At 35.0% G+C, this 19,480-nt stretch overlaps 2 protein-coding genes across 2 annotated transcripts; both read right to left on the minus strand.

Annotated features, from left to right (window-relative positions):
- Positions 1-1,197: 1,197 nt before the first annotated feature.
- Positions 1,198-15,062, minus strand: LOC108321264 (jasmonate-induced oxygenase 2). Its single transcript, XM_017552966.2, has 3 exons — positions 14,564-15,062; positions 1,794-2,124; positions 1,198-1,670 (listed from the first exon to the last, which is right to left on the minus strand). Exons 1-3 carry the CDS (start codon positions 15,031-15,033, stop codon positions 1,413-1,415), a joined length of 1,059 nt encoding a protein of 352 aa, XP_017408455.1. The 5' UTR covers positions 15,034-15,062; the 3' UTR covers positions 1,198-1,412.
- Positions 15,063-17,536: 2,474 nt separating this feature from the next.
- Positions 17,537-19,077, minus strand: LOC108332782 (jasmonate-induced oxygenase 2). The gene is made up of 3 exons (XM_017568089.2): positions 18,538-19,077; positions 18,061-18,391; positions 17,537-17,942 (listed from the first exon to the last, which is right to left on the minus strand). Exons 1-3 carry the CDS (start codon positions 19,005-19,007, stop codon positions 17,685-17,687), a joined length of 1,059 nt encoding a protein of 352 aa, XP_017423578.1. The 5' UTR covers positions 19,008-19,077; the 3' UTR covers positions 17,537-17,684.
- Between the last annotated feature and the right edge of the window lie 403 nt (positions 19,078-19,480).

The raw sequence follows: 19,480 nt of genomic DNA on the forward strand, positions 1-19,480 counted from the left end.
AAGTTTTTAGAATTGAAAATCTCTTTGTGAAATGCTTTGAAACTTATTGGGTAGTGTGTAAATTTTACTAAGTATGATCCTTAGGTAATAAGATGATGCTACTCTTGCTAGGTAAATGTTCATCCTTTATAGAATTCAAAAGAGGTATTCATCGTGTGGATTTCAAATGAAGTGTTTCTCATCTCTTATGACTTCAAGAGAGATGATTTTTCTCCTAAAATGTTATTACTTCTATTTGTAATTTTAATTTATTTTAGTGATTAGTTAATCTCTCATTTAAGAATGATTAACTACTGGGTCTTTTAATCTGAACCGTATGAAATAATTTGTGCAATTTTTTCTTTCATTGCTCTTTTTATTTATATGTTGATATTATAAAGAAAAAGATTTTATTGTAATTACTCTGATATTAAAAAGGGGGGAAATTTTAAAGGTATAAACTTTTATTAAGAAATCATTCATTCACTCTCTTTATCGGTTTTGTCCAATGTAAATATTCTTTTGTACAGTGATCCAAATAGACTGTAATGAGGTCAAGCATAAAAGATTGAAAGTCTAAAAATATTTTATTGTATTTTGCAACATTAATTTGTTTAGTAAAACTTGACTATTTGATAAAGAATGGGATTATATTTGTGTGATAAGATGATATAAAAAATTAGTATTTTTTATTTTCTTAATATGTTATATTACATGTTATAACTATTAAACTAATTAACATAAGAATAAAGATTTTTAAACTTGTGAAAACTTTTATTAAATTGTCTATCTTTCACTTACTTTACATCTTTAGAAGATATAAAATGAAAAATTACAAAATTTTAAAAATCACAATTCAAATCTCCCTTTTTATAATATTTACTATTTCAAAAATTCAAATTTCAAACTCATTGGAAAAATGGTGAAAGGAATGTGTGAGCTAAGATGTCTTCCACCTAATTAAACTTAAATATTTAAAAAGAAAAATTGATAATAATTTCATTTAAGTATCTTCTTAATGAAACTTACTTAATAGATAATTGTTGTAATAGACAATTGTTGTAGTTGACCCTCCAAACACACATTAATTAGTCCATCTAAACATAAAAGGATACTAGGTCTATAACATATTTAATCCTATAATGAAAGAAAAGAATAATTCATAATCAACAAAAATTGTAGCAAAATAAAATCAAGGTGAAAATCGTTAACTGAAAATAAAGTCCAAGTGCAATTCCCACAATTATATAGATAAACTTGATAAATGGTACTTGATTATTTCATACACGAAGCACACTAGCTAGGGAATTTAGCAGCAAATTTGATTACATCCATTCATTTCAGAAACAGAAACAGTGTTTTGGATCAACGGTGCTACATATTATACCCAATTCATAATTTTCATGCATAAGATAAATGTTATTGCTAATATGCTATCTTATCTTATAATCATAAATTTGAATGTTACCCACCTTATGTTTCTTGAAATTAGTGTTGAATCTGTGAACAAGAAACTTGCCCCATTTGTATGACCTATATTTGGAAGGGTTTTGATCATTTATCAGCTCCTCCAAAGGCTTGACATCAGTTTCTTGTGCAGGGAAGAAAAAGAATGGAATAGAAAATCTTTCTTTTTCAGAGTTCACCACCACTCTATGCTCTGGACTCTCAAATGCATCGTTACTCCAAACCTGCGTAAACAATTTCATATCTTTACTCACTCTCTATTAAAAAATATAATAAAATACATTTTTCAATAACAAAATTACCATATTATATTATATTTTATTAACATTAATAACAAACTATAGTACCTGAACAATATCACCAAGGTTGATAATGTAAGCATTTGGGATGGGTTTAATTCTTATCCATTCTTCATGTGCTTTGTGTTTCACTTCAAGTCCTTCAACCTCGTCTTGTGTAAGAATGGTTAAGGCTCCAGGATCTTTATGACGACCAACACCAAGGGCTAGATGAGGATTAGGGCATGGAGGATAATGGTTGAGACGAAGAAAACTAGTTTGATCTCTCTTAAAAAATTCCTCAAACCTTTTTGCTTCAAGCCCTAAACTCAAAGCTATAAGCTCCATTAACTTAAATGACAACTTTTCCATCTCTTCAACGTAGTCTTCTATTATATCCCTGCCCATGTTCGTTTTCACACAGTGAATTGTTGGAAAAAAACACAAGGAAAAAGATGAGGCCCTTACCTAAATATAAGACTTTATTCATAAATCAATTTCATTGCTACCCTTTTCTATAAAATCATCTCCCATGTCAATATTTTCAATTTTCCCCTTGAGTTAATATTTAAGGAAGAGATAGAAATTAATAAAAAAAAAAGGTTATATTAGATAATTTATTAAAATAGACATAGTGTCTAATTATCTATGAAAAAAATTCATTACATTCCAAATTACTCCTAAAATTTTTATTATGGTTAATTAATCGTCTTTCATTTGTTCTTTTGTACCTTACTTTATAGATGAAAACTATGATTTCTAGAGTACTAAAGTAAAGACATTTATTTGCTCTAAGATTCATGGGAGATTGAAGAAGATAATTTCATATTAGACATTTCTACACTAATAGATATCAAGAGGAAGAAGTTGAAAGAGGAATAAGAAGGACTTGGAGGGCATTATATTTTCTACAATAAGCAATTGTAGATACTTTGTTTTCATGAATGGTGGAAATCACAAGTGTATTTGTTGGTTCTTGAAAAAAAAAATTACTTTTCTTTTTCAAGAATAGTAGATGTCACTAGTGACATTTTAGTGGTGTCTTCCAGAAATAATTGTTACATTGAATTGACATATTAAATATTTGAAAATTGTCTACTCTAATTTAATTTCTAATTTAATTATTGAATGATATGACTATTATATTTTATTAATATCAAACTAAGTTGGGAGTACATAGACACGAGAGTTTACTATGTTTACGAAATTCTTCATTTGAAGTACGGTTTTTATTGTATTATACATATTCATTTTAAGTTCAATTATCGAAAAAGAAATAATGTATTTTCAATAAAAAGAAGTTTTTAAGAGGAATTTGAATTGTCTCCAGAATGAAAATTGTAGCTTTTGTTTTGATTAAATATATAATATAAGAGGATGTCATATGAAGTTTGACTAGAAAATGACATTGGTGGAGTCCAAAGGAAAATAAGTACTATGTTGTGAAAGCAAAAAAAAAAGGTACTAAACTCATTAAATATGTCTTGCTCGGAATCTCTTACTGTTATCCGCGAGCTAACCCGGTCCATCACAGATTTGAGTTGGGTTGAATTTGAAAAAAATGTAATTTTTTTATGTGGGTTAGTTTTCAATCCGATTCACTTAGAACCCGACTCACCCGGGTTAAACTCGTGGTGAGCCGGGTTGACTCACCAACCCATCTAATTTAATTTAATTATTTACTATTTTGTGTTTCAATATTATTAGTTATCATTTTTTTATTATATTGTAGATGGAGATAAAAACAAAGATGTCTCAAGAGAAAAAAATATTATAAATTTATCTATTTAAGACTCTATAATTATAAATGGATAAATGATACAAAAATTATCAATATTAAAAACTTATTTATTCTTCTTTTGTGTTTATTTTTAGGTTACGCTTGGATTGTATGATATTTTTTTTTATTTTGAATTATCTTTGCAGTTTAACATCATTTTAGAGTGAAATTTAGTTAGATTTAAATATAAAAAAATTATATATTTTTTATTTTAAAAAAAAAACTTATAGTTAAGTGAGTTAGTGAGTCAATCTGTTTAACCCACCAACCCGTGAGTCGAGTCAGGTTCGAATTTTTTCAGCTCACTAATAAGTGAGTTGGGTTGACTCACTAAATGACCAACCTGTGATGGGTCGAGCCGAGTTACTCATTTTGACAACCCTACATAAAAGTTTGAAGTGATAAATGAAAAGAATAGCTTAATTAAGTTGAGAAGAGGAGGAATTAAGAAACAACCTAAATAGTCTATTAACCACATCAAAGATGGTATATGTTTGAAATAAAGAACCACTCATTCCTCGTTATTGTAATAAGATTTTCTATAAGAAAAAAATTTCTATACCAATTTTAGAACTAAGATAAATACAACCGAAATATAAAGTTTTTATTTTCTATGATGGTCTTGGATTCAACACGAGATGTTCACATTCTATGCTAGTTATGCTATAACTTACATAGAAAGTGTGATTTTGCTGCTTTCTTATTCTTTTTTTAGCTACTTTTCAATCTGTATGAATGACTCACAATGGCGGTTTTGAAAAAGTGGGAGAAATGACATTTTCTTGTCCGTCATGTCTAGGTAGGTGCAGATACAAAAGCCAATGATGAACTTGGTGGAGGCATGAGTTGTTGTCGAGGACGTTGAGCTTATGGAACTTATTATGGATAAGAGGATACAAAAGAAAAAGAGAAAGAGAAAAAATCTATAGAGACAAAAGAAAATATTTTTATTATTGTTGAAATATATAGAACAAGATTATATAAAGACCTTTGTCCTCAACGACATGAGACAGATGTTGCAATGACGTTCCAATGGTTCACGTAATATCTCCCCTTGTAAACTCCTAAAGGGAAGATCCACCATTAGTTTAGACCAAAAACTAGTAAAAGAAGAACTAAAGAGAGGCTTGGATAAAGTATCATCAATCTGAGAGCCATAAGGAATACATTGTAAGCGAAGATGTTACTTTTAGATGTGATCACGAAAAAAAAACAAGTATAACTCAAAGTGCTTAGCTTTGGAGAGGAGAACATGGTTCGATACAAGCATAACAATGGAGAGATTATCTAAGAAATGGATGGAAACTTGGTGTGATATATGAACCTAAGAGTGCAGGCTAAAGCTTTGGTAACCATCACAGCCCAACAAGTGCATAAATTCGTGTAAAAAATCATTTGTCGTTTTGGACTTCCTCACACAGTCATCACAGACAATGGCCAATAATTTATTGACAAAATCTTCCTGAGTTTTACAAGAACTTTAGCATCAAGCACGTCACAAGTTCCATGGAGCATCTTCAAACGAACAATCAAGCTGAAGCATTCAACAAGATTATTATGGTCGAGTTGAAGCGAAGTTTGGACGAAGCAAAAGGTGTCTAGGTAGATAAGTCACCGCACGACACCATAGGAGAAACATTGAGACATGAACCTTAATGACGAACAACTAAGGACGGAGCTTGACACTCTACAGAAGAGAAGAGAAGCGGCAATCGTGTGGGCAAAGACCTACAAAAGGGTAATTGTACAAAGGTATAATAACACTAAGGTTTGACCTAGAAGCTTCGTTAAGGGTGACTTAGTTTGAAGGAAGACTTACAAAATGCATAAGAGACCAACACATGGGAAGCTCGCAGCAAACTGAGAAGGACCATTCAGGGTTATTGAAGATTTGAAGAATGGAGCCTATCGATTGGAGCATCCGAGCGAGAAAGTCATCCCCAACACATGGAATGCCTCACATTTAAAGTTTTATTTTAGTTAAACTATTGTACCTAACCTTGTAAATTTTACAATCATTAATACAACGAGGAATTCTCAAGAATTTTCAAGAAAGTTTGTACAAGTGAAAATCAAACAAAAGAGAGAGGTTAGTGCCGAGCCGGTGAATGACAAGTTCATCCGCGAACTCGTGTCGCTCGGTTCAAAAGATGAAATATAGAGGTTGGTGAAAGATGAGTTCATTTGTGAACCCCTACCAACATCTTCGAGCTCGTGAAGGACAATTTCATTTATGAACCCTTGTTGCTGATCTAAAGATGAAAGAGAGAAATTGGTGAAGGAGGAGTTCACCCGTGAACCCCTACCAACATCGTTGAGCTGGTGAAGAACGAGTTCATCCATAAAGCCCTTACACTCAATCCAAATATGAAAGAGGAGTTCACTTGTGAATCCCTACTTCTTGTTGCAAATAAAGAGAAAGTAAGAGAGTTCATCCATGAACTTCTACCTCTCTAACAACAATTACAAGGAGTTATCAATGGGCAAGTTCACATAAGAACTTTGTATACTCGTGACTAGTAAAAGACACAATTTGTTTTTCCAAATCCCTGTCACACGAGGAAACACTGTAAAACAGTTCAAGCGCTCAACAATTATATATTATTTTCTTTTATGTTTGCATCGTTCAAAGGTGCCACGCGTCTTTCCCTCAATAGTAAGATTTCAAGATTTTTAAAATCATTAAGCATTCAACCGAATGGTCTAGAGGCCAACCAGATGAGTAGCTAGGGTCGAGTCTACTTCAAAAGAGATTGAACGATAGAATCCCCATCCCGTTGCAAACCCATTCGCCTATCATGACAGGCACGGGCTTGGGGGACCTATGTACCATATGATTGTCTAGTCAGTCACAAACCAGACGATAAACTATTAATGAGACTCCTTCACAAACCACCCTTGTCACCGAACAACCTAAGAGGCAGACTGAACAATCAGTGGATAGGAAGATTAACTCTAATATTGATTAACTTAAGGTAAAGATTGATTATCATCAAATGGGTCACAATTAGGTCGTTGCTAATCAAAGACTCATTCTGAAATTTATAAATATATTTCAATTGTCAAACGTTGAACTAAGTTTGGCATTAGACCATCTTCTATAGTTGTCCTCCGAATGATATTGGATGAACGAATACAAGAAATTTGGAGCGAAGGACAACATTTAAACCATTTAAACTGTTACTTGGACATTGAATATTGACTTCAATCGTATACTCGAAACAATACTACTACTATTAAATAACTTTTATATTAAGTTGGATCATAAGTATAATGTATATAATTTGTTATTCAATCAATAGAAGATTAACCTACATTAGGTTGAAGCTTAATTGACCAAATAAAGATACTTACCACATACATTTTGGTTATATAAGATCATTAGGTTATGGTGATCCCATTAATATTCTAAAGAAAATAATTATTTTCACATCCCAAGTTTTACATTTACCTTCATTTGACAATTATAAAGAATAACAAAATATTATATTAAATTAAAATATAAGTTAAATTATAAAATTAATATAATCAATTGTAAGATAGAAGTATGAATTTATCTAGTTGTCAAAGAATTATCTCTATATATTAAAACGAGGCCCAATAGCATGTAGGAAAAGGGATGGCCCAATCTAACACTGTGCGTGACATGGGTATTACCCTTTCACTGAAAGAAGCCAGCGGACGTGGCATACGGACTTATGAGTGGGAAAGGAAAAGGAGAACCTTCCAGAGAGCTCTCTCTCACTCAGGCGATGGAAGAAGAGGGAAGCAGCAAGGCAGTCCGGCGGTCGTAGAAGCGTCGGACAACAATGATGAAGAGAGCAAAGATGAAGAGGATGACAAGTAGAGTAAGTAAAATGTAACCTTTTCTTATTTCGTGCATGTCTTTTCTGATTGCTGTATTTCTATTTCTTACACTGAAAACATAAAGGGGAGCTCTATTTATAGAGCTCCGGTGAACTGAAAAACCGTTAAACATAAAAGCACAATAAAACCTAAACTATACGGTCCAGTACTGTCCGTTAGACAGTAAAGAATCTATTTGATTCTCAATAGCCTCCCCTCAAGCTGGACGGTGTATAGCCACCAGTCCAAGCTTGGGAACAATAGACTTGAACTTGACGCGGTGCGAAAACTTTGTGAAGATGTCGGCAAGTTGTTCATCGGATCGCACTGGAAGGAGGTTGAGGAGGTGTTCCTGAACCTTTTCACGAACAACATGGCAATCGAGCTCAATATGCTTGGTGCGTTCGTGGAAGCTCTGGTTATGGGCTATGTGTCGTGCAGACTTGTTGTCGCAGTACAAGGCGGGGACCCTTGATGCCTTAATCTGAAAATCCTGTAGGAGATAGCAAAGCCATTGTATCTCACATACAGTGGCAACAAGTGCTCTGTACTCAGCCTCAGTGGATGATCTGGAAACAGTTTTCTGCTTCTTAGATTTCCAACAAATGAGAGAGGATCCGAGAAACACACAGAACCCTGCTGTGGATCTTCTGGTGTTAGGGCATGTGGCCCAGTCTGAGTCACTGAATGGTTTTAAGTGCATAGGAGAGTCAGCAGGGAAAAATAGCCCTTCAGAGGGCTTGGATTTAATGTACCTAAGAATGTGTTGAATGGCACGATAATGGTGGTCAGTAGGTGACTGCATGAATTGACTAAGTAGATTAACTGAAAAACACAGGTCAGGTCTTGTATTGGTAAGATAGAGTAGCTTCCCTATTAGCTTTCTGTATGGGCCTGGATCATCCAGGTAGCTGTCCAGTTTGTACAATGAGGTTGTGTCACTTAAGAAGGGAGTAGAGGAAGGTTTGCATCCCAACATCCCTGTCTCCTCCAGTATGTCCAAAGCATACTTCCTCTGACATAGGTGAATACCTCCTTTTGATCTGGCCACTTCCAATCCTAGGAAGTATTTGAGTTCTCCAAGATTCTTTATTCGGAATCTCTTGTGTAGGAGTTCCTTTATGCTGTTGATCTCCATCATAGAATTTCCTGTCAACACAATGTCATCCACATACACAAGTAGAGCAGTAAAACTTGTAGGGGTTGTTCTAGTGAACAAGGAGTGATCAGATTTAGATTGAGTATAGTTGACAGATAGTAGGAAAGAAGACAGTTTTTCAAACCATTGCCTACTAGCTTGTTTCAAGCCATATAGTGACTTCGTCAACCTGCAAACTTGTCCTTCATCGTGGTTGTTCAAACCTGGAGGTGGTTCCATATACACCTCTTCATTGAGATCTCCGTGTAGGAAAGCATTGTCTACATCCAGTTGGTGTAGGAACCAATTGTTTGAAGCTGCTAAAGCAATGAGCAACCTCACTGTGGTCAGTTTAGCCACAGGGGAAAAAGTGTCAAGATAGTCTATTCCCTCTTGTTGTGTGTAACCCTTCGCCACTAATCGGGCTTTGAATCTCTCAATGCTACCATCAGCTTTGTATTTTGTTTTGTACACCCACTTACATCCTATAGCAGTTTTTCCTGGAGGAAGTTGGGTTAAAACCCATGAGTCATTGTCCTGCAGAGCCTTGATCTCTCTCTGCATGGCTTCTGTCCATTCATTCATGCCTTTTGCCTCATTGTAAGATCTGGGCTCCTTATTTCCAGTGACTGCCATGGTGTATTTTAGATGTTTTTTTGAAAGATTATCACAACACAATAGATTAGATATCGGATATGGGGTCTTAAAACCATTCTTCACAGATAGGGATTGATTCACCTGATGGACATAGTCTTTTAGGTACTCAGGGGTCCTTCTGGGTCTGTTAGACCTTCTGTGCCCTTGAATCTCCTGACTGCCTCCTGTATTGTTACTGTTTCCTTCATCATCAGAGGACTGTTGTGCCTCTGCTTGGTCAACTACATCCAGTTTAGCACGTGTGTCATTGCTAATATGATAGTGATCTCTTAGAAGGTCATTGAGTGAATCGGCTTTGTCCTCTTCACTATCAGAGTTCTCACTGTTACCTTGCTGATTTTTGTAAGGGAAAATGTCTTCATGGAAGACAACATTTCTGCTTATAAGAAGTTCCTTGGTATTTATGTCAAGCACAATATAACCCTTCACACTAGTTTTGTATCCTAGAAAAATACCTTTTCTAGCTCTAGGGTCCAGTTTACCTCTATTATAATCAAGGGTTGAAGCAAAACATAAACAACCAAAGGTTTTGAGGTTTAAATATGTGGGAGGCAGGTTATACAGAATATCATGAGGAGTTTTGTTATTTAGAATAGGGGTAGGCAGCCTGTTTATAAGGTAAACAGCATGTCCTACAGCATAGGACCAATAAGCATTTGGTATGTTAGCTTGAAAAAGGAGGCTGCGAGTCACATTGAGTATGTGCTGATGTTTCCTTTCAACAACAGAATTCTGCTCAGGAGTCTCAACACAACTCCTTTGGTGATTGATGCCATGCAGTTTATAAAAATCCACACATTTAAATTCAGGGCCATTATCAGATCTAATGGTCTTAACCACTTTGTTGAACTGATTTTTAATCTTAATAACAAAATTCTGTAGTAAGTCTCTGGTTTGACCTTTATTGTTCATCAGAAAAATCCATGTGTGTCTACTATAGTCATCTACTATGGTAAGAAAATACTTATGACCATGAACGGAGATGGTGTTGAGGGGACCCCATATATCACAGTGCACAATATCAAAACATTCAGCAGTAATAGAAGCACTTTTAAGAAAAGGCAATTTTCGTTGTTTAGCATAGTGACATGTGTCGCAAACAGTGTCAGTACCTATTCTAACATAGGGAAAATTCTCGCACACTTGTTTTATAACCTTTTCCCCGGGATGGCCTAATCTATAGTGCCACAGGTTTACATCAACACTCTTAAAAGAAAAAGCAGTCTTTGGAATGTATCTTTGATCAGGTTTAGGAAAAGCTTGCAGGTAATAGAGTCCTTTCCAAGAGTTAGCACATCCAATCATCTTCAAAGTATGGTTCTCCTTTATCTGACAAATCTTAGAAGAGAAAGTCAGACTGCAATTCAGGTCCTTAATGAGACTCTGAACTGAAATTAAATTGAAGCAAAACTCAGGAATGTATAGGACATTGAAAATGATAAAGTCTTTAGAAAACTGTACCGTTCCAGCATGCTTAGCAGTAAGTGTAGTGTTGTTTGGCAGTCTTATAGAGATAGGTTTAATTGCATAGAAAGTAATAAAATTCATTTTATCATGTGTCACATGGTTTGTGGCACCAGTATCTATTATCCAGGAGAGATTACCTTGTTTATTTTCAGTGCCATCCCTTTGAACTTGATTGACCTTATGTTGTGATTCATCAACATTGTCTATCATTCGGAGAAGCTTCTGCATCTGTTCTGCAGTGATAGTATTAAAAACATTGTTGTTATTTGCAATTTGTGTGTTCTGAACCCCCTCTGGTCCAGTGATGTTCTGACTAGCAGTGATGTTCTGACTAGCATTGGCAGAACTCCAATCATTCCTTTTATCTTGATTGTTGTCTCCTTTCTTGTACCACGGTGGGTACCCGTGCTTAGAATAGCACTCATCAACAGTGTGATTCATCTTGTTGTAATATGAACATTGTTTCCCATAGTTGGGGTTTCTACCTCTTCCTCTTCCTTGACCACGAAACCCAGTGCCTCGTCCTTGGCCTTTCCACTGACTGCCTTTGTCAGCAGCATTGGCCAGAACTTTGACATCTGCTGAACCGTGTTTCTCCTGTCTCTCTTGTTGCATAATAAGAGAGAAAACCCGATTGATGTTTGGGAGGGGATCCATTAAAAGGATCTGTGTTCTAACAGTGCTGTATGAATCATTTAGTCCTTTCAGAAAACATATCACATGTTCCATTTCCCTATACTTCAAGGAGATTCTCGAAAGATCACAACTGCATGGTATGTTACATGTGCAAGTGGGTATGGGTCTTAGGAATTCCAACTCCTCCCATAGGATTTTTAAATCAGTGAAGAACTGACTCACCCCTCTTTCTCCTTGTTTAATAGAGTGTATGTCTTGAAGTAGATCAGAAATCTTGAAATAGTCTCCCTTGGAAAATCTTTCTTTCAACTCATCCCATAATTCTTTTGCTTCCTCAACGTATATAACGCTCTCAGCAATTTGTGGGGAAAGGGTCTTTGTTATCCAAGATAATATCATCATGTTGCATCTCTCCCATGCATCAAACAGGATGTCATTTTTCTGGGGTTTCTTTATGGACCCATCAATGAATTTAACTTTATTCTTGGAAAGCAAAGCTCTCCTCATGCTTCTGCTCCAAGAAGAATAATTGCTTTCGTTCAAGACTTGTGTAATGAGAATGAGTCTCGGGTTCTCCCCTGGGTGTAGATAGTAAGGACTGGATGGATTGGAGGACTCACCCTAGTGAATATAGTAAGGGCTGGATGATTGATCCAGCTGATCCATGAGGGGTATCCCAAGAAAGCAGTCCAAGATTATTAGCAGAGGCAGCGGAAGCAGGACAGATACTAGACTTGCTCTTGATGCCATATTAAAACGAGGCCCAATAGCATGTAGGAAAAGGGATGGCCCAATCCAACACTGTGCGTGACATGGGTATTACCCTTTCACTGAAAGAAGCCAGCGGACGTGGCATACGGACTTATGAGTGGGAAAGGAAAAGGAGAACCTTCAAGAGGGAAGCAGCAAGGCAGTCCGGCGGTCGTAGAAGCGTCGGACAACAATGATGAAGAGAGCAAAGATGAAGAGGATGACAAGTAGAGTAAGTAAAATGTAACCTTTTCTTATTTCGTGCATGTCTTTTCTGATTGCTGTATTTCTATTTCTTACAGTGAAAACATAAAGGGGAGCTCTATTTATAGAGCTCTGGTGAACTGAAAAACCGTTAAACATAAAAGCACAATAAAACCTAAACTATACAGTCCAGTACTGTCCGTTAGACAGTAAAGAATCTATTTATCCTAAAATGTTAAGAAATAGAATTTAAATTTAACTCAATCTTATAAAATCGACTTCGAAATGTATAGTATGAACCTACTTATTTATTGTAAATTGGTCATATCTTTATTAGATGTGAAACTTCCAACACACTCTCCTCACATTGAGACATATACATATCAAACGTAAGACTAGACATTAATGAATGATTTGATAACAATTTGATAGCGGGTGAAATAATAAACTCAACAAACAAAAAATGTCACTATGATAGACTTTAACTCATTATTTTGATATTATGGTAAGAAGTGAATTTTAAACCTAAATCAACTTTACAAATTTAATTTGTAAGATGAAGTTTATATCCAACCAGTAATGGTAACAAATAAATTAAAGTTGCTAATGTGAGAGATTAAATTGAAGGCATATTTATATAGGCATCAGTGAGAATTACATTCAATCAACTATGAATTATTATGGTTAAAGTTGCTTAATAGAAATAAGTGTTGAGAATGTGTTTCATATGTAGTAGGGAGTAGTATTCAAAGTGTATTTTATATTTCAGACCACCTATAAAGCTGAAAGAAATGTGACGATTATTATAAAATTTTCTACAAATGAGTAAAATATGTAATAAAATGTCATAGAAAAACACTACATCAACCAAAGGAATTGATAACAAGCATTTGTAAAGTCGGTGGAAAAAAGAACATGTCGAGACTTGTAGTATGTGAATGGATGCAACGTACTACAATGAAATACCGTAGTTGTTTCAAGAAATCAATTTCACTTCTACCATTTATAAACTCTCTCCCATGTGGTAGGGATGACAATGGAATAGGATGGTTTGAGTATCATTATTTTTATTTTCAAAGTAAAATTTATTATAATTTTTATTTTCATATTTAATAAACTAAAGTGTTTTAATAATTTAAAATAAAAACATGTATGAGAAGCAACAAATATCAGAATATGTTGATAACAGATATACCATTCGGTTACTGCTTATACAGTTCGGTTATACTACCGATCAACGGCGTTGTTTGGCACCGTTCAAGTTTATATTCAGTATACCGAATGGTCTTGTGTTGTTCAGTACCGAATGGTTGTGGTGTTTAGTGTATCGTCCGGTCTCACTATGTTGATATGTGAACCGTTTGGTTTCACTGTGGTGTTCAGTGAACCGTTCGGTCACACTGTATTGTTTAGTGAACCGTTCAGGCTCACTAACCTGTGTTGCTTGGTTTCTTTTTGGGTCTGCACTGGACATGCCCTTTTTCTGTTATTCTGTTTCTTCTTCCTTCCTATATATTTCTTCTCATGTATCACTTTTATACTTTGGAATAAGATTTTACTTCTTTCTCAATCTTTGTTCTCGGGCTTCTTTCTTCTCTTTTCTCTCCTTCATATCTTCATATCATTCGGTTACTGCTTATACCGTTCAATTATACTACTGCTCAGCAATGCTGTTTGACACCATTCAGGTTTTTATTCAGTATACCGAACGATATTGTGTTGTTCAGTAACCGAATGTTATATTTGTTATCATGTATATAGGAGAAATATGTATTTGAAGTAACAAAGTGAGTTACATCCTAAACTGAGTTGGAGCTTCTAATATGTGCTGGCTTGTCTTGTCTTCCATCGTCAAACTGACTAATTAATGTCTTAACCCTCTTTTTTATTTTATATTTTAAAATTTAAAATTTAAAATAAAAATAATTTAAAAAATTAACTCCTTTATATTATATTATCTCAAAAATATTAAATATAATAATATTATAATTTAAATTATTAACACCTATAAATTAAACTCCAATTATTAATTATAACAACGGGCTAACCCGCCCAAATGTACAACGAACTCTATTATCTAATCCAATTTTAGGTGACAGAAGAATCCAGATCAACCTGCTTTCGGCCTACCGCGCTAAACCTTATCCTATTTTGTCACTCCTAAGTATTACTCATATTCGTGAAGGATTATCGGTAGCAGTAAAAGATGTTTCTTAGCCATCCCTGGTATCAATCTTTACTATTTCTTTACCATTTTATTCAATCTTTCTTTCGAATTCACCATACACTAACTTACATCTTTGTTTTCTTTATTCTTGAAACTTCAAACTAAAACTATTTTACAAAGTGAAGATGAATTACCTGAAGTGTGGAGGGTATGGAGGTGATGTATTAGTCCATTGAGTGAGTCGATCATCGTGTTCATCAATGGTGAGAGGAACCAAAGTGGGGTCTTTGGCTAGAAAATCAAACACTTCTTTCCAGTCCCTAACGTTCTTGGTGTGCTCTGTATCATAATAACCCATCGGACTGTTCTCATCTCTTCTAATCTTCCTCTTCTCCTCCTCAGTCTGACCAAAGAACATCCTTGAACATTTCTCAATGTTTTGTCTTAGAGTGATGGGAACCCCATGGTTGATTACTTGGAAGAAGCCCCATTCCTTGCAAGCGCTTCCTATCTCTTTCACTAACCCTTCAATGGAAGATGAATCTGAAACTTCGTGGTTGGTTATCGGGAACAGATCTATCACAGGAATTTTTTCAGCTTGGAGGGTATGCAACTTTGGCCTGTGTTCCGGCTCTTGGATGAAACCAGGGTCTACCTCTCCCATTATTCTTGTTACTCTGATGATAGAGTTCTTTGTCGATTGCGGATATATATATATATAAACACAACTGAAGTAATAATAATAACAATATTCTAATAAAATTGGAGTTGTTTCAAAAGTTTATGAAAACATTAATTAATATTTTGATTTATCAATTCTAACTTTTCCCTCAACTTTTAATTATTTTCATAGTTACCATAAATTTAAATACAGAAAATAAATAAACAGTAGAGAAATTAAAAAATAGCATAGATAAATAGTATAAATAAGAAATCATGTAACAATCTTCGTGAAAATGAAAATATTATATGTAATCTTAATGTGCCTGTCAGTCCCGGTCATCCTCCAATCCCTTCTCCCACCCCTTTTGTGCTTTCTCATAATTAAAAGAAGAAAAAAGAAACGTTGAGTACTTGAATTATCCCACAATGAGTTTTAATCACAAATTCAACCCATCTTATCACTGAATGAGCAATATGAACAAAATCAATAATTTCAAAACTCTCTTTGTACTAGATGGTGAGGAGGCCATGGAGTTAAGATCGGACGAAAAGAGTTACTAAAAAGGGAAACCGGTTACATACGTTAAGTAGTGAAATTGAGCAAAACAATACAATACAAGTTTCGCTCAGTTGGGCAAAGGTAACCTTATGGATGAAAAGCTTACGTCATGATTAAGATTTTATTAATTTTAAGTTTATCTCAAAAATTATAAATATAAATTAAAGGTAAGAATTAGGTGATTTTATTATGAATTTAAGATTTTGTTTTCATTACTGTCTGAATTAATTATTGATTTAAGTATTAGAGTGTCTTTGACAATGATAAGTATCCCAAACAATACAGAAAATACTTAGACTAAAAGTGAACAGAGTTATTCAGGCACAAAAAAGTAAAGTGTGAATGTGTGTTAGGTGGAATTACTTGACTTTATATCCGAAACATTTTAGTATCTGTCGTGGGTCGAGTGAATCATAAGATCCAAGTGATCACAAGAAACATGAGTTTAGAGGATCGGACAGAGACTATCAGAGTACTTCAACAACAAATGATGGAAATGCAAGTGTTATGAGGGAGAGTTGACCACCCTGAAAGTCGAGAATGCAGCCAGGGTCGCCAAGAAGAAGGTCACCGAAGAAGGTGACAAGACTGTTCAAATGGAACGGATGAAGCAAACCTCCAAGCCGGGCGGCACCAACCAGGTCATCGGCAGGAAGGTCAGGGAGAGCGGGACGAGGATTGTCCTCGAAGAGAGCAATGTTGTTAGTAAAGAGAAAATATAGTGTTTCAGATATTTTTATCTTTTTTTGGACTTCGGAAATTGTCAATCCAAATATTATATTTCTACTAAATTTTTAAAAGACGTTATTCATACCACAGTATAACGTGTGGAGAGGGAAAACTAACTTTAATTGATTGAGAATGCTTCTCCCTACACCTCATCCATCTCATCCTGTATCTCCTAGTAAACATTTTTGCCCTTCATTAACTAAAATATGAAAAAGTATAATAATGGTTTAACGAGGCCACTCAATTAATCTACCTCTTTAGTTAGTCTTAATCTCAGTAACACTGGAATATGAGGAAACTTGAATAATGACATCTTATGCTTACCAAACTTCAACAGTTGCACTCATTATATAATATTTACTGTCTTAAAGGCCAATCCCATAATAGATTTCTTCCCAGCTTGAGTTGAAGTGGTGCTTCCCTCAACTATATTGGATCTTTCATTTAATCATTTTGAGGGGTCAATCCCTGGTTCTTTCTCCAACCTCACACATTAACTGCTTTTATTCTCCAAGTGCGGGTTATCAGACTTTATATTTCATACATATAAGTAAAACCTCATTTTTCATTCAAGAATAACATATGTCAAATGACTTCTCTCTCCAACCTTAACCATCAAACGCATCTACAACTGCCGCAACCTCTCCACCGTACTTCCAAGTGCGGAAACCGCACTTCCAACGCCGACAAGGACTTAACCGCGTTTCCAAATGCGGTTATGGCCTCCCACTTCGTCCCAATCCCCCTTCCAGATTTCAGATCCCATCCCAGATCCAACCATGCACAAGTCCAGAAATGCAAACATAATAATAGATTCCACACTTCAACCATCCATCACACCACGACACAGCCAGGGTTTGAGAATATGAAATGCAACAAAGAAGAAGAGAAAAGGGTGTAGGATTTGGGAATATCAAACCAGGAAGAGAGGCACATGAGGAAGGGATGGATATTTGTTTTTAATTAAAGCAGTCAAAAGATTATACAGGGAAAGAATTAAAAATATAAAATAATGAGGTGAAGGATGAGATGAGTTAGTTCACTCGTTAATCGACCTTATATTTTCCTTTTCTGACTTATCGGAATCTTGTTTATTTGAACTTCTAAATTATTGTATTTATTTACAATGAACAAATAGTTTACATCATCGACAGGAACCTATAAAACGGTACTTACTGAACAATATAAAACTTGAAACTGTAAAAAAATCAAAGGATCCATGCAATTACAATACTTTTCTTTTATTAGAGGCTTCCAGAATACATACATTCACTGGTTCTGTTAACTTCATAATAAGATTAGAGTGCAGCAAATCAGAAACATTCTAGGGCCACGCATAAGCTAAACTGATATTTTATTATCCTTTAAGCTATCTTATAGTGATAAATCTGAATGTTCTCGACATTTTGTTTCTTGAAATTGCTGCCCTTTCTACGGACAAGAAACTTGCCCCATTTGTATGGCCTATATTTTGGAGGGTTTTTCTCATCAGTCAATTCCTCCAAAGGCTTCACTTGGGTGTAGTGTGCAGGGAAGAAGAAGAACGGAATGGAAAACCTTTCTTTCTGAGAGTTAACCATCACTCTGTGTTCCACACTCTCATACAAGTCATTGCTCCAAACCTGCATCAACAAACTATAACTATCACCTTCTAATCAAGGGATTATACATGTTTCATAAACTGCTATTCTGCAGATCCAATAATACTCAATAGGATTAACTTGGGTAAAATTTCAACACCTGAATGATATCACCAACATTGATTATGTATGCATCTGGTGTAGGTTTCACTCGAACCCATTCTTGATCTGCTTTGCGTTTGACTTGAAGTCCCCCAACCTCATCCTGTGCAAGAACGGTTAATGCTCCAGCGTCCTTATGTCGACCAACACCAAGAGCTAGGTGAGGATAAGGGCATGGAGGATAGTGGTTGAGACGAATAAAGCTGGTTTGATCTTTCATGAAAAACTCTTCAAACCTCTTTGCATCAAGGCCTAAGCTCATAGCAATGAGCTCCATCAACTTAAAGGACAACTTTTCCATCTCTTCGACGTACTCTTCGATTATACCCCTATCCATGTACACACATATTCACATCGTTTATACACAAGTCCTTCGCTAATTTTCCATCTATATATAGTTAGTTGAATTACAAGAACAAAGCAATTTTTTTGAACCAGAATTTGACAGCTTATATAGAAAGTGAAGTTGAATTACCTAAAGTTTGGAGGGTACTGAGGGGATTGATTAGTCCAGTGAGTGATTCTATCATCATGTTCATCGGAAGTGACAGGAATGAAAGTGGGGTCTTTGGCTTGAAAATCAAACACTTCTTTCCAGTCCCTAACGTTTTTGGTGTGTTCTGTCTCATAGTAACCACTTGGAGAAAACTCACTTCTGCTAACCTTCCTCTTCTCCTGGAGAGTCTGACCAAAGAACATCCTTGAACCTTTTTCAATGTTTTGTCTTAGAGTGAAGGGAACCCCATGGTTGGTTACTTGGAAGAAACCCCATTCCTTGCATGCACTTCCTATCTCCTTCACTAAGCCTTCAACGGAAGATGGATCTGAAACTGAGTGGTTGGTTATTGGGGAGAGATCTATCACGGGAATGTCTTCAGCTTGGATAGTATTCAACTTTGGTCTGTGTTGTGGGTCTTGGATGAAAGCAGGGTCTACCTCTCCCATTGTTGTTAGCTCTGATGATTCAGTTCTTTGCAGAGTGCAGAGTTTATAATTGGTGTATCTCAAGTTAAAACAAAACTTTAGTTTTTAAGTATTAAATATTTTGTCATAACCTATAAAACTTGTTACTAATGAAAAATTCAGTCACTTTGAAGTTAGGTTAGAATTCACTTGATCATAAGTAAAATTCAACTAAATTTGCTTTTTTAAGTTGGTCTGAATTAAATTGAATTATGCCCCTAAGTTTAGTATGTTTGAATAGTTCGTAAAATGGTTTTAGCTTAATTGGTTTAATCAACAAGTCATATAAACTTAACTTATAATTCGACTCAATCTTTAAAGAAAAATTATAATTTGAAAAATTTAAGAATTATATCATATATAAACATTGCATATAAAAATTAACAGTAACGTCATTTATATAACTTAAAATTTAAATGTTGAATATTTTATTTAATTTAGATTATTTTCAACAT

Source organism: Vigna angularis, chromosome 1 (assembly GCF_016808095.1).
Source record: "Vigna angularis cultivar LongXiaoDou No.4 chromosome 1, ASM1680809v1, whole genome shotgun sequence".
NCBI lineage: Eukaryota > Viridiplantae > Streptophyta > Magnoliopsida > Fabales > Fabaceae > Vigna > Vigna angularis.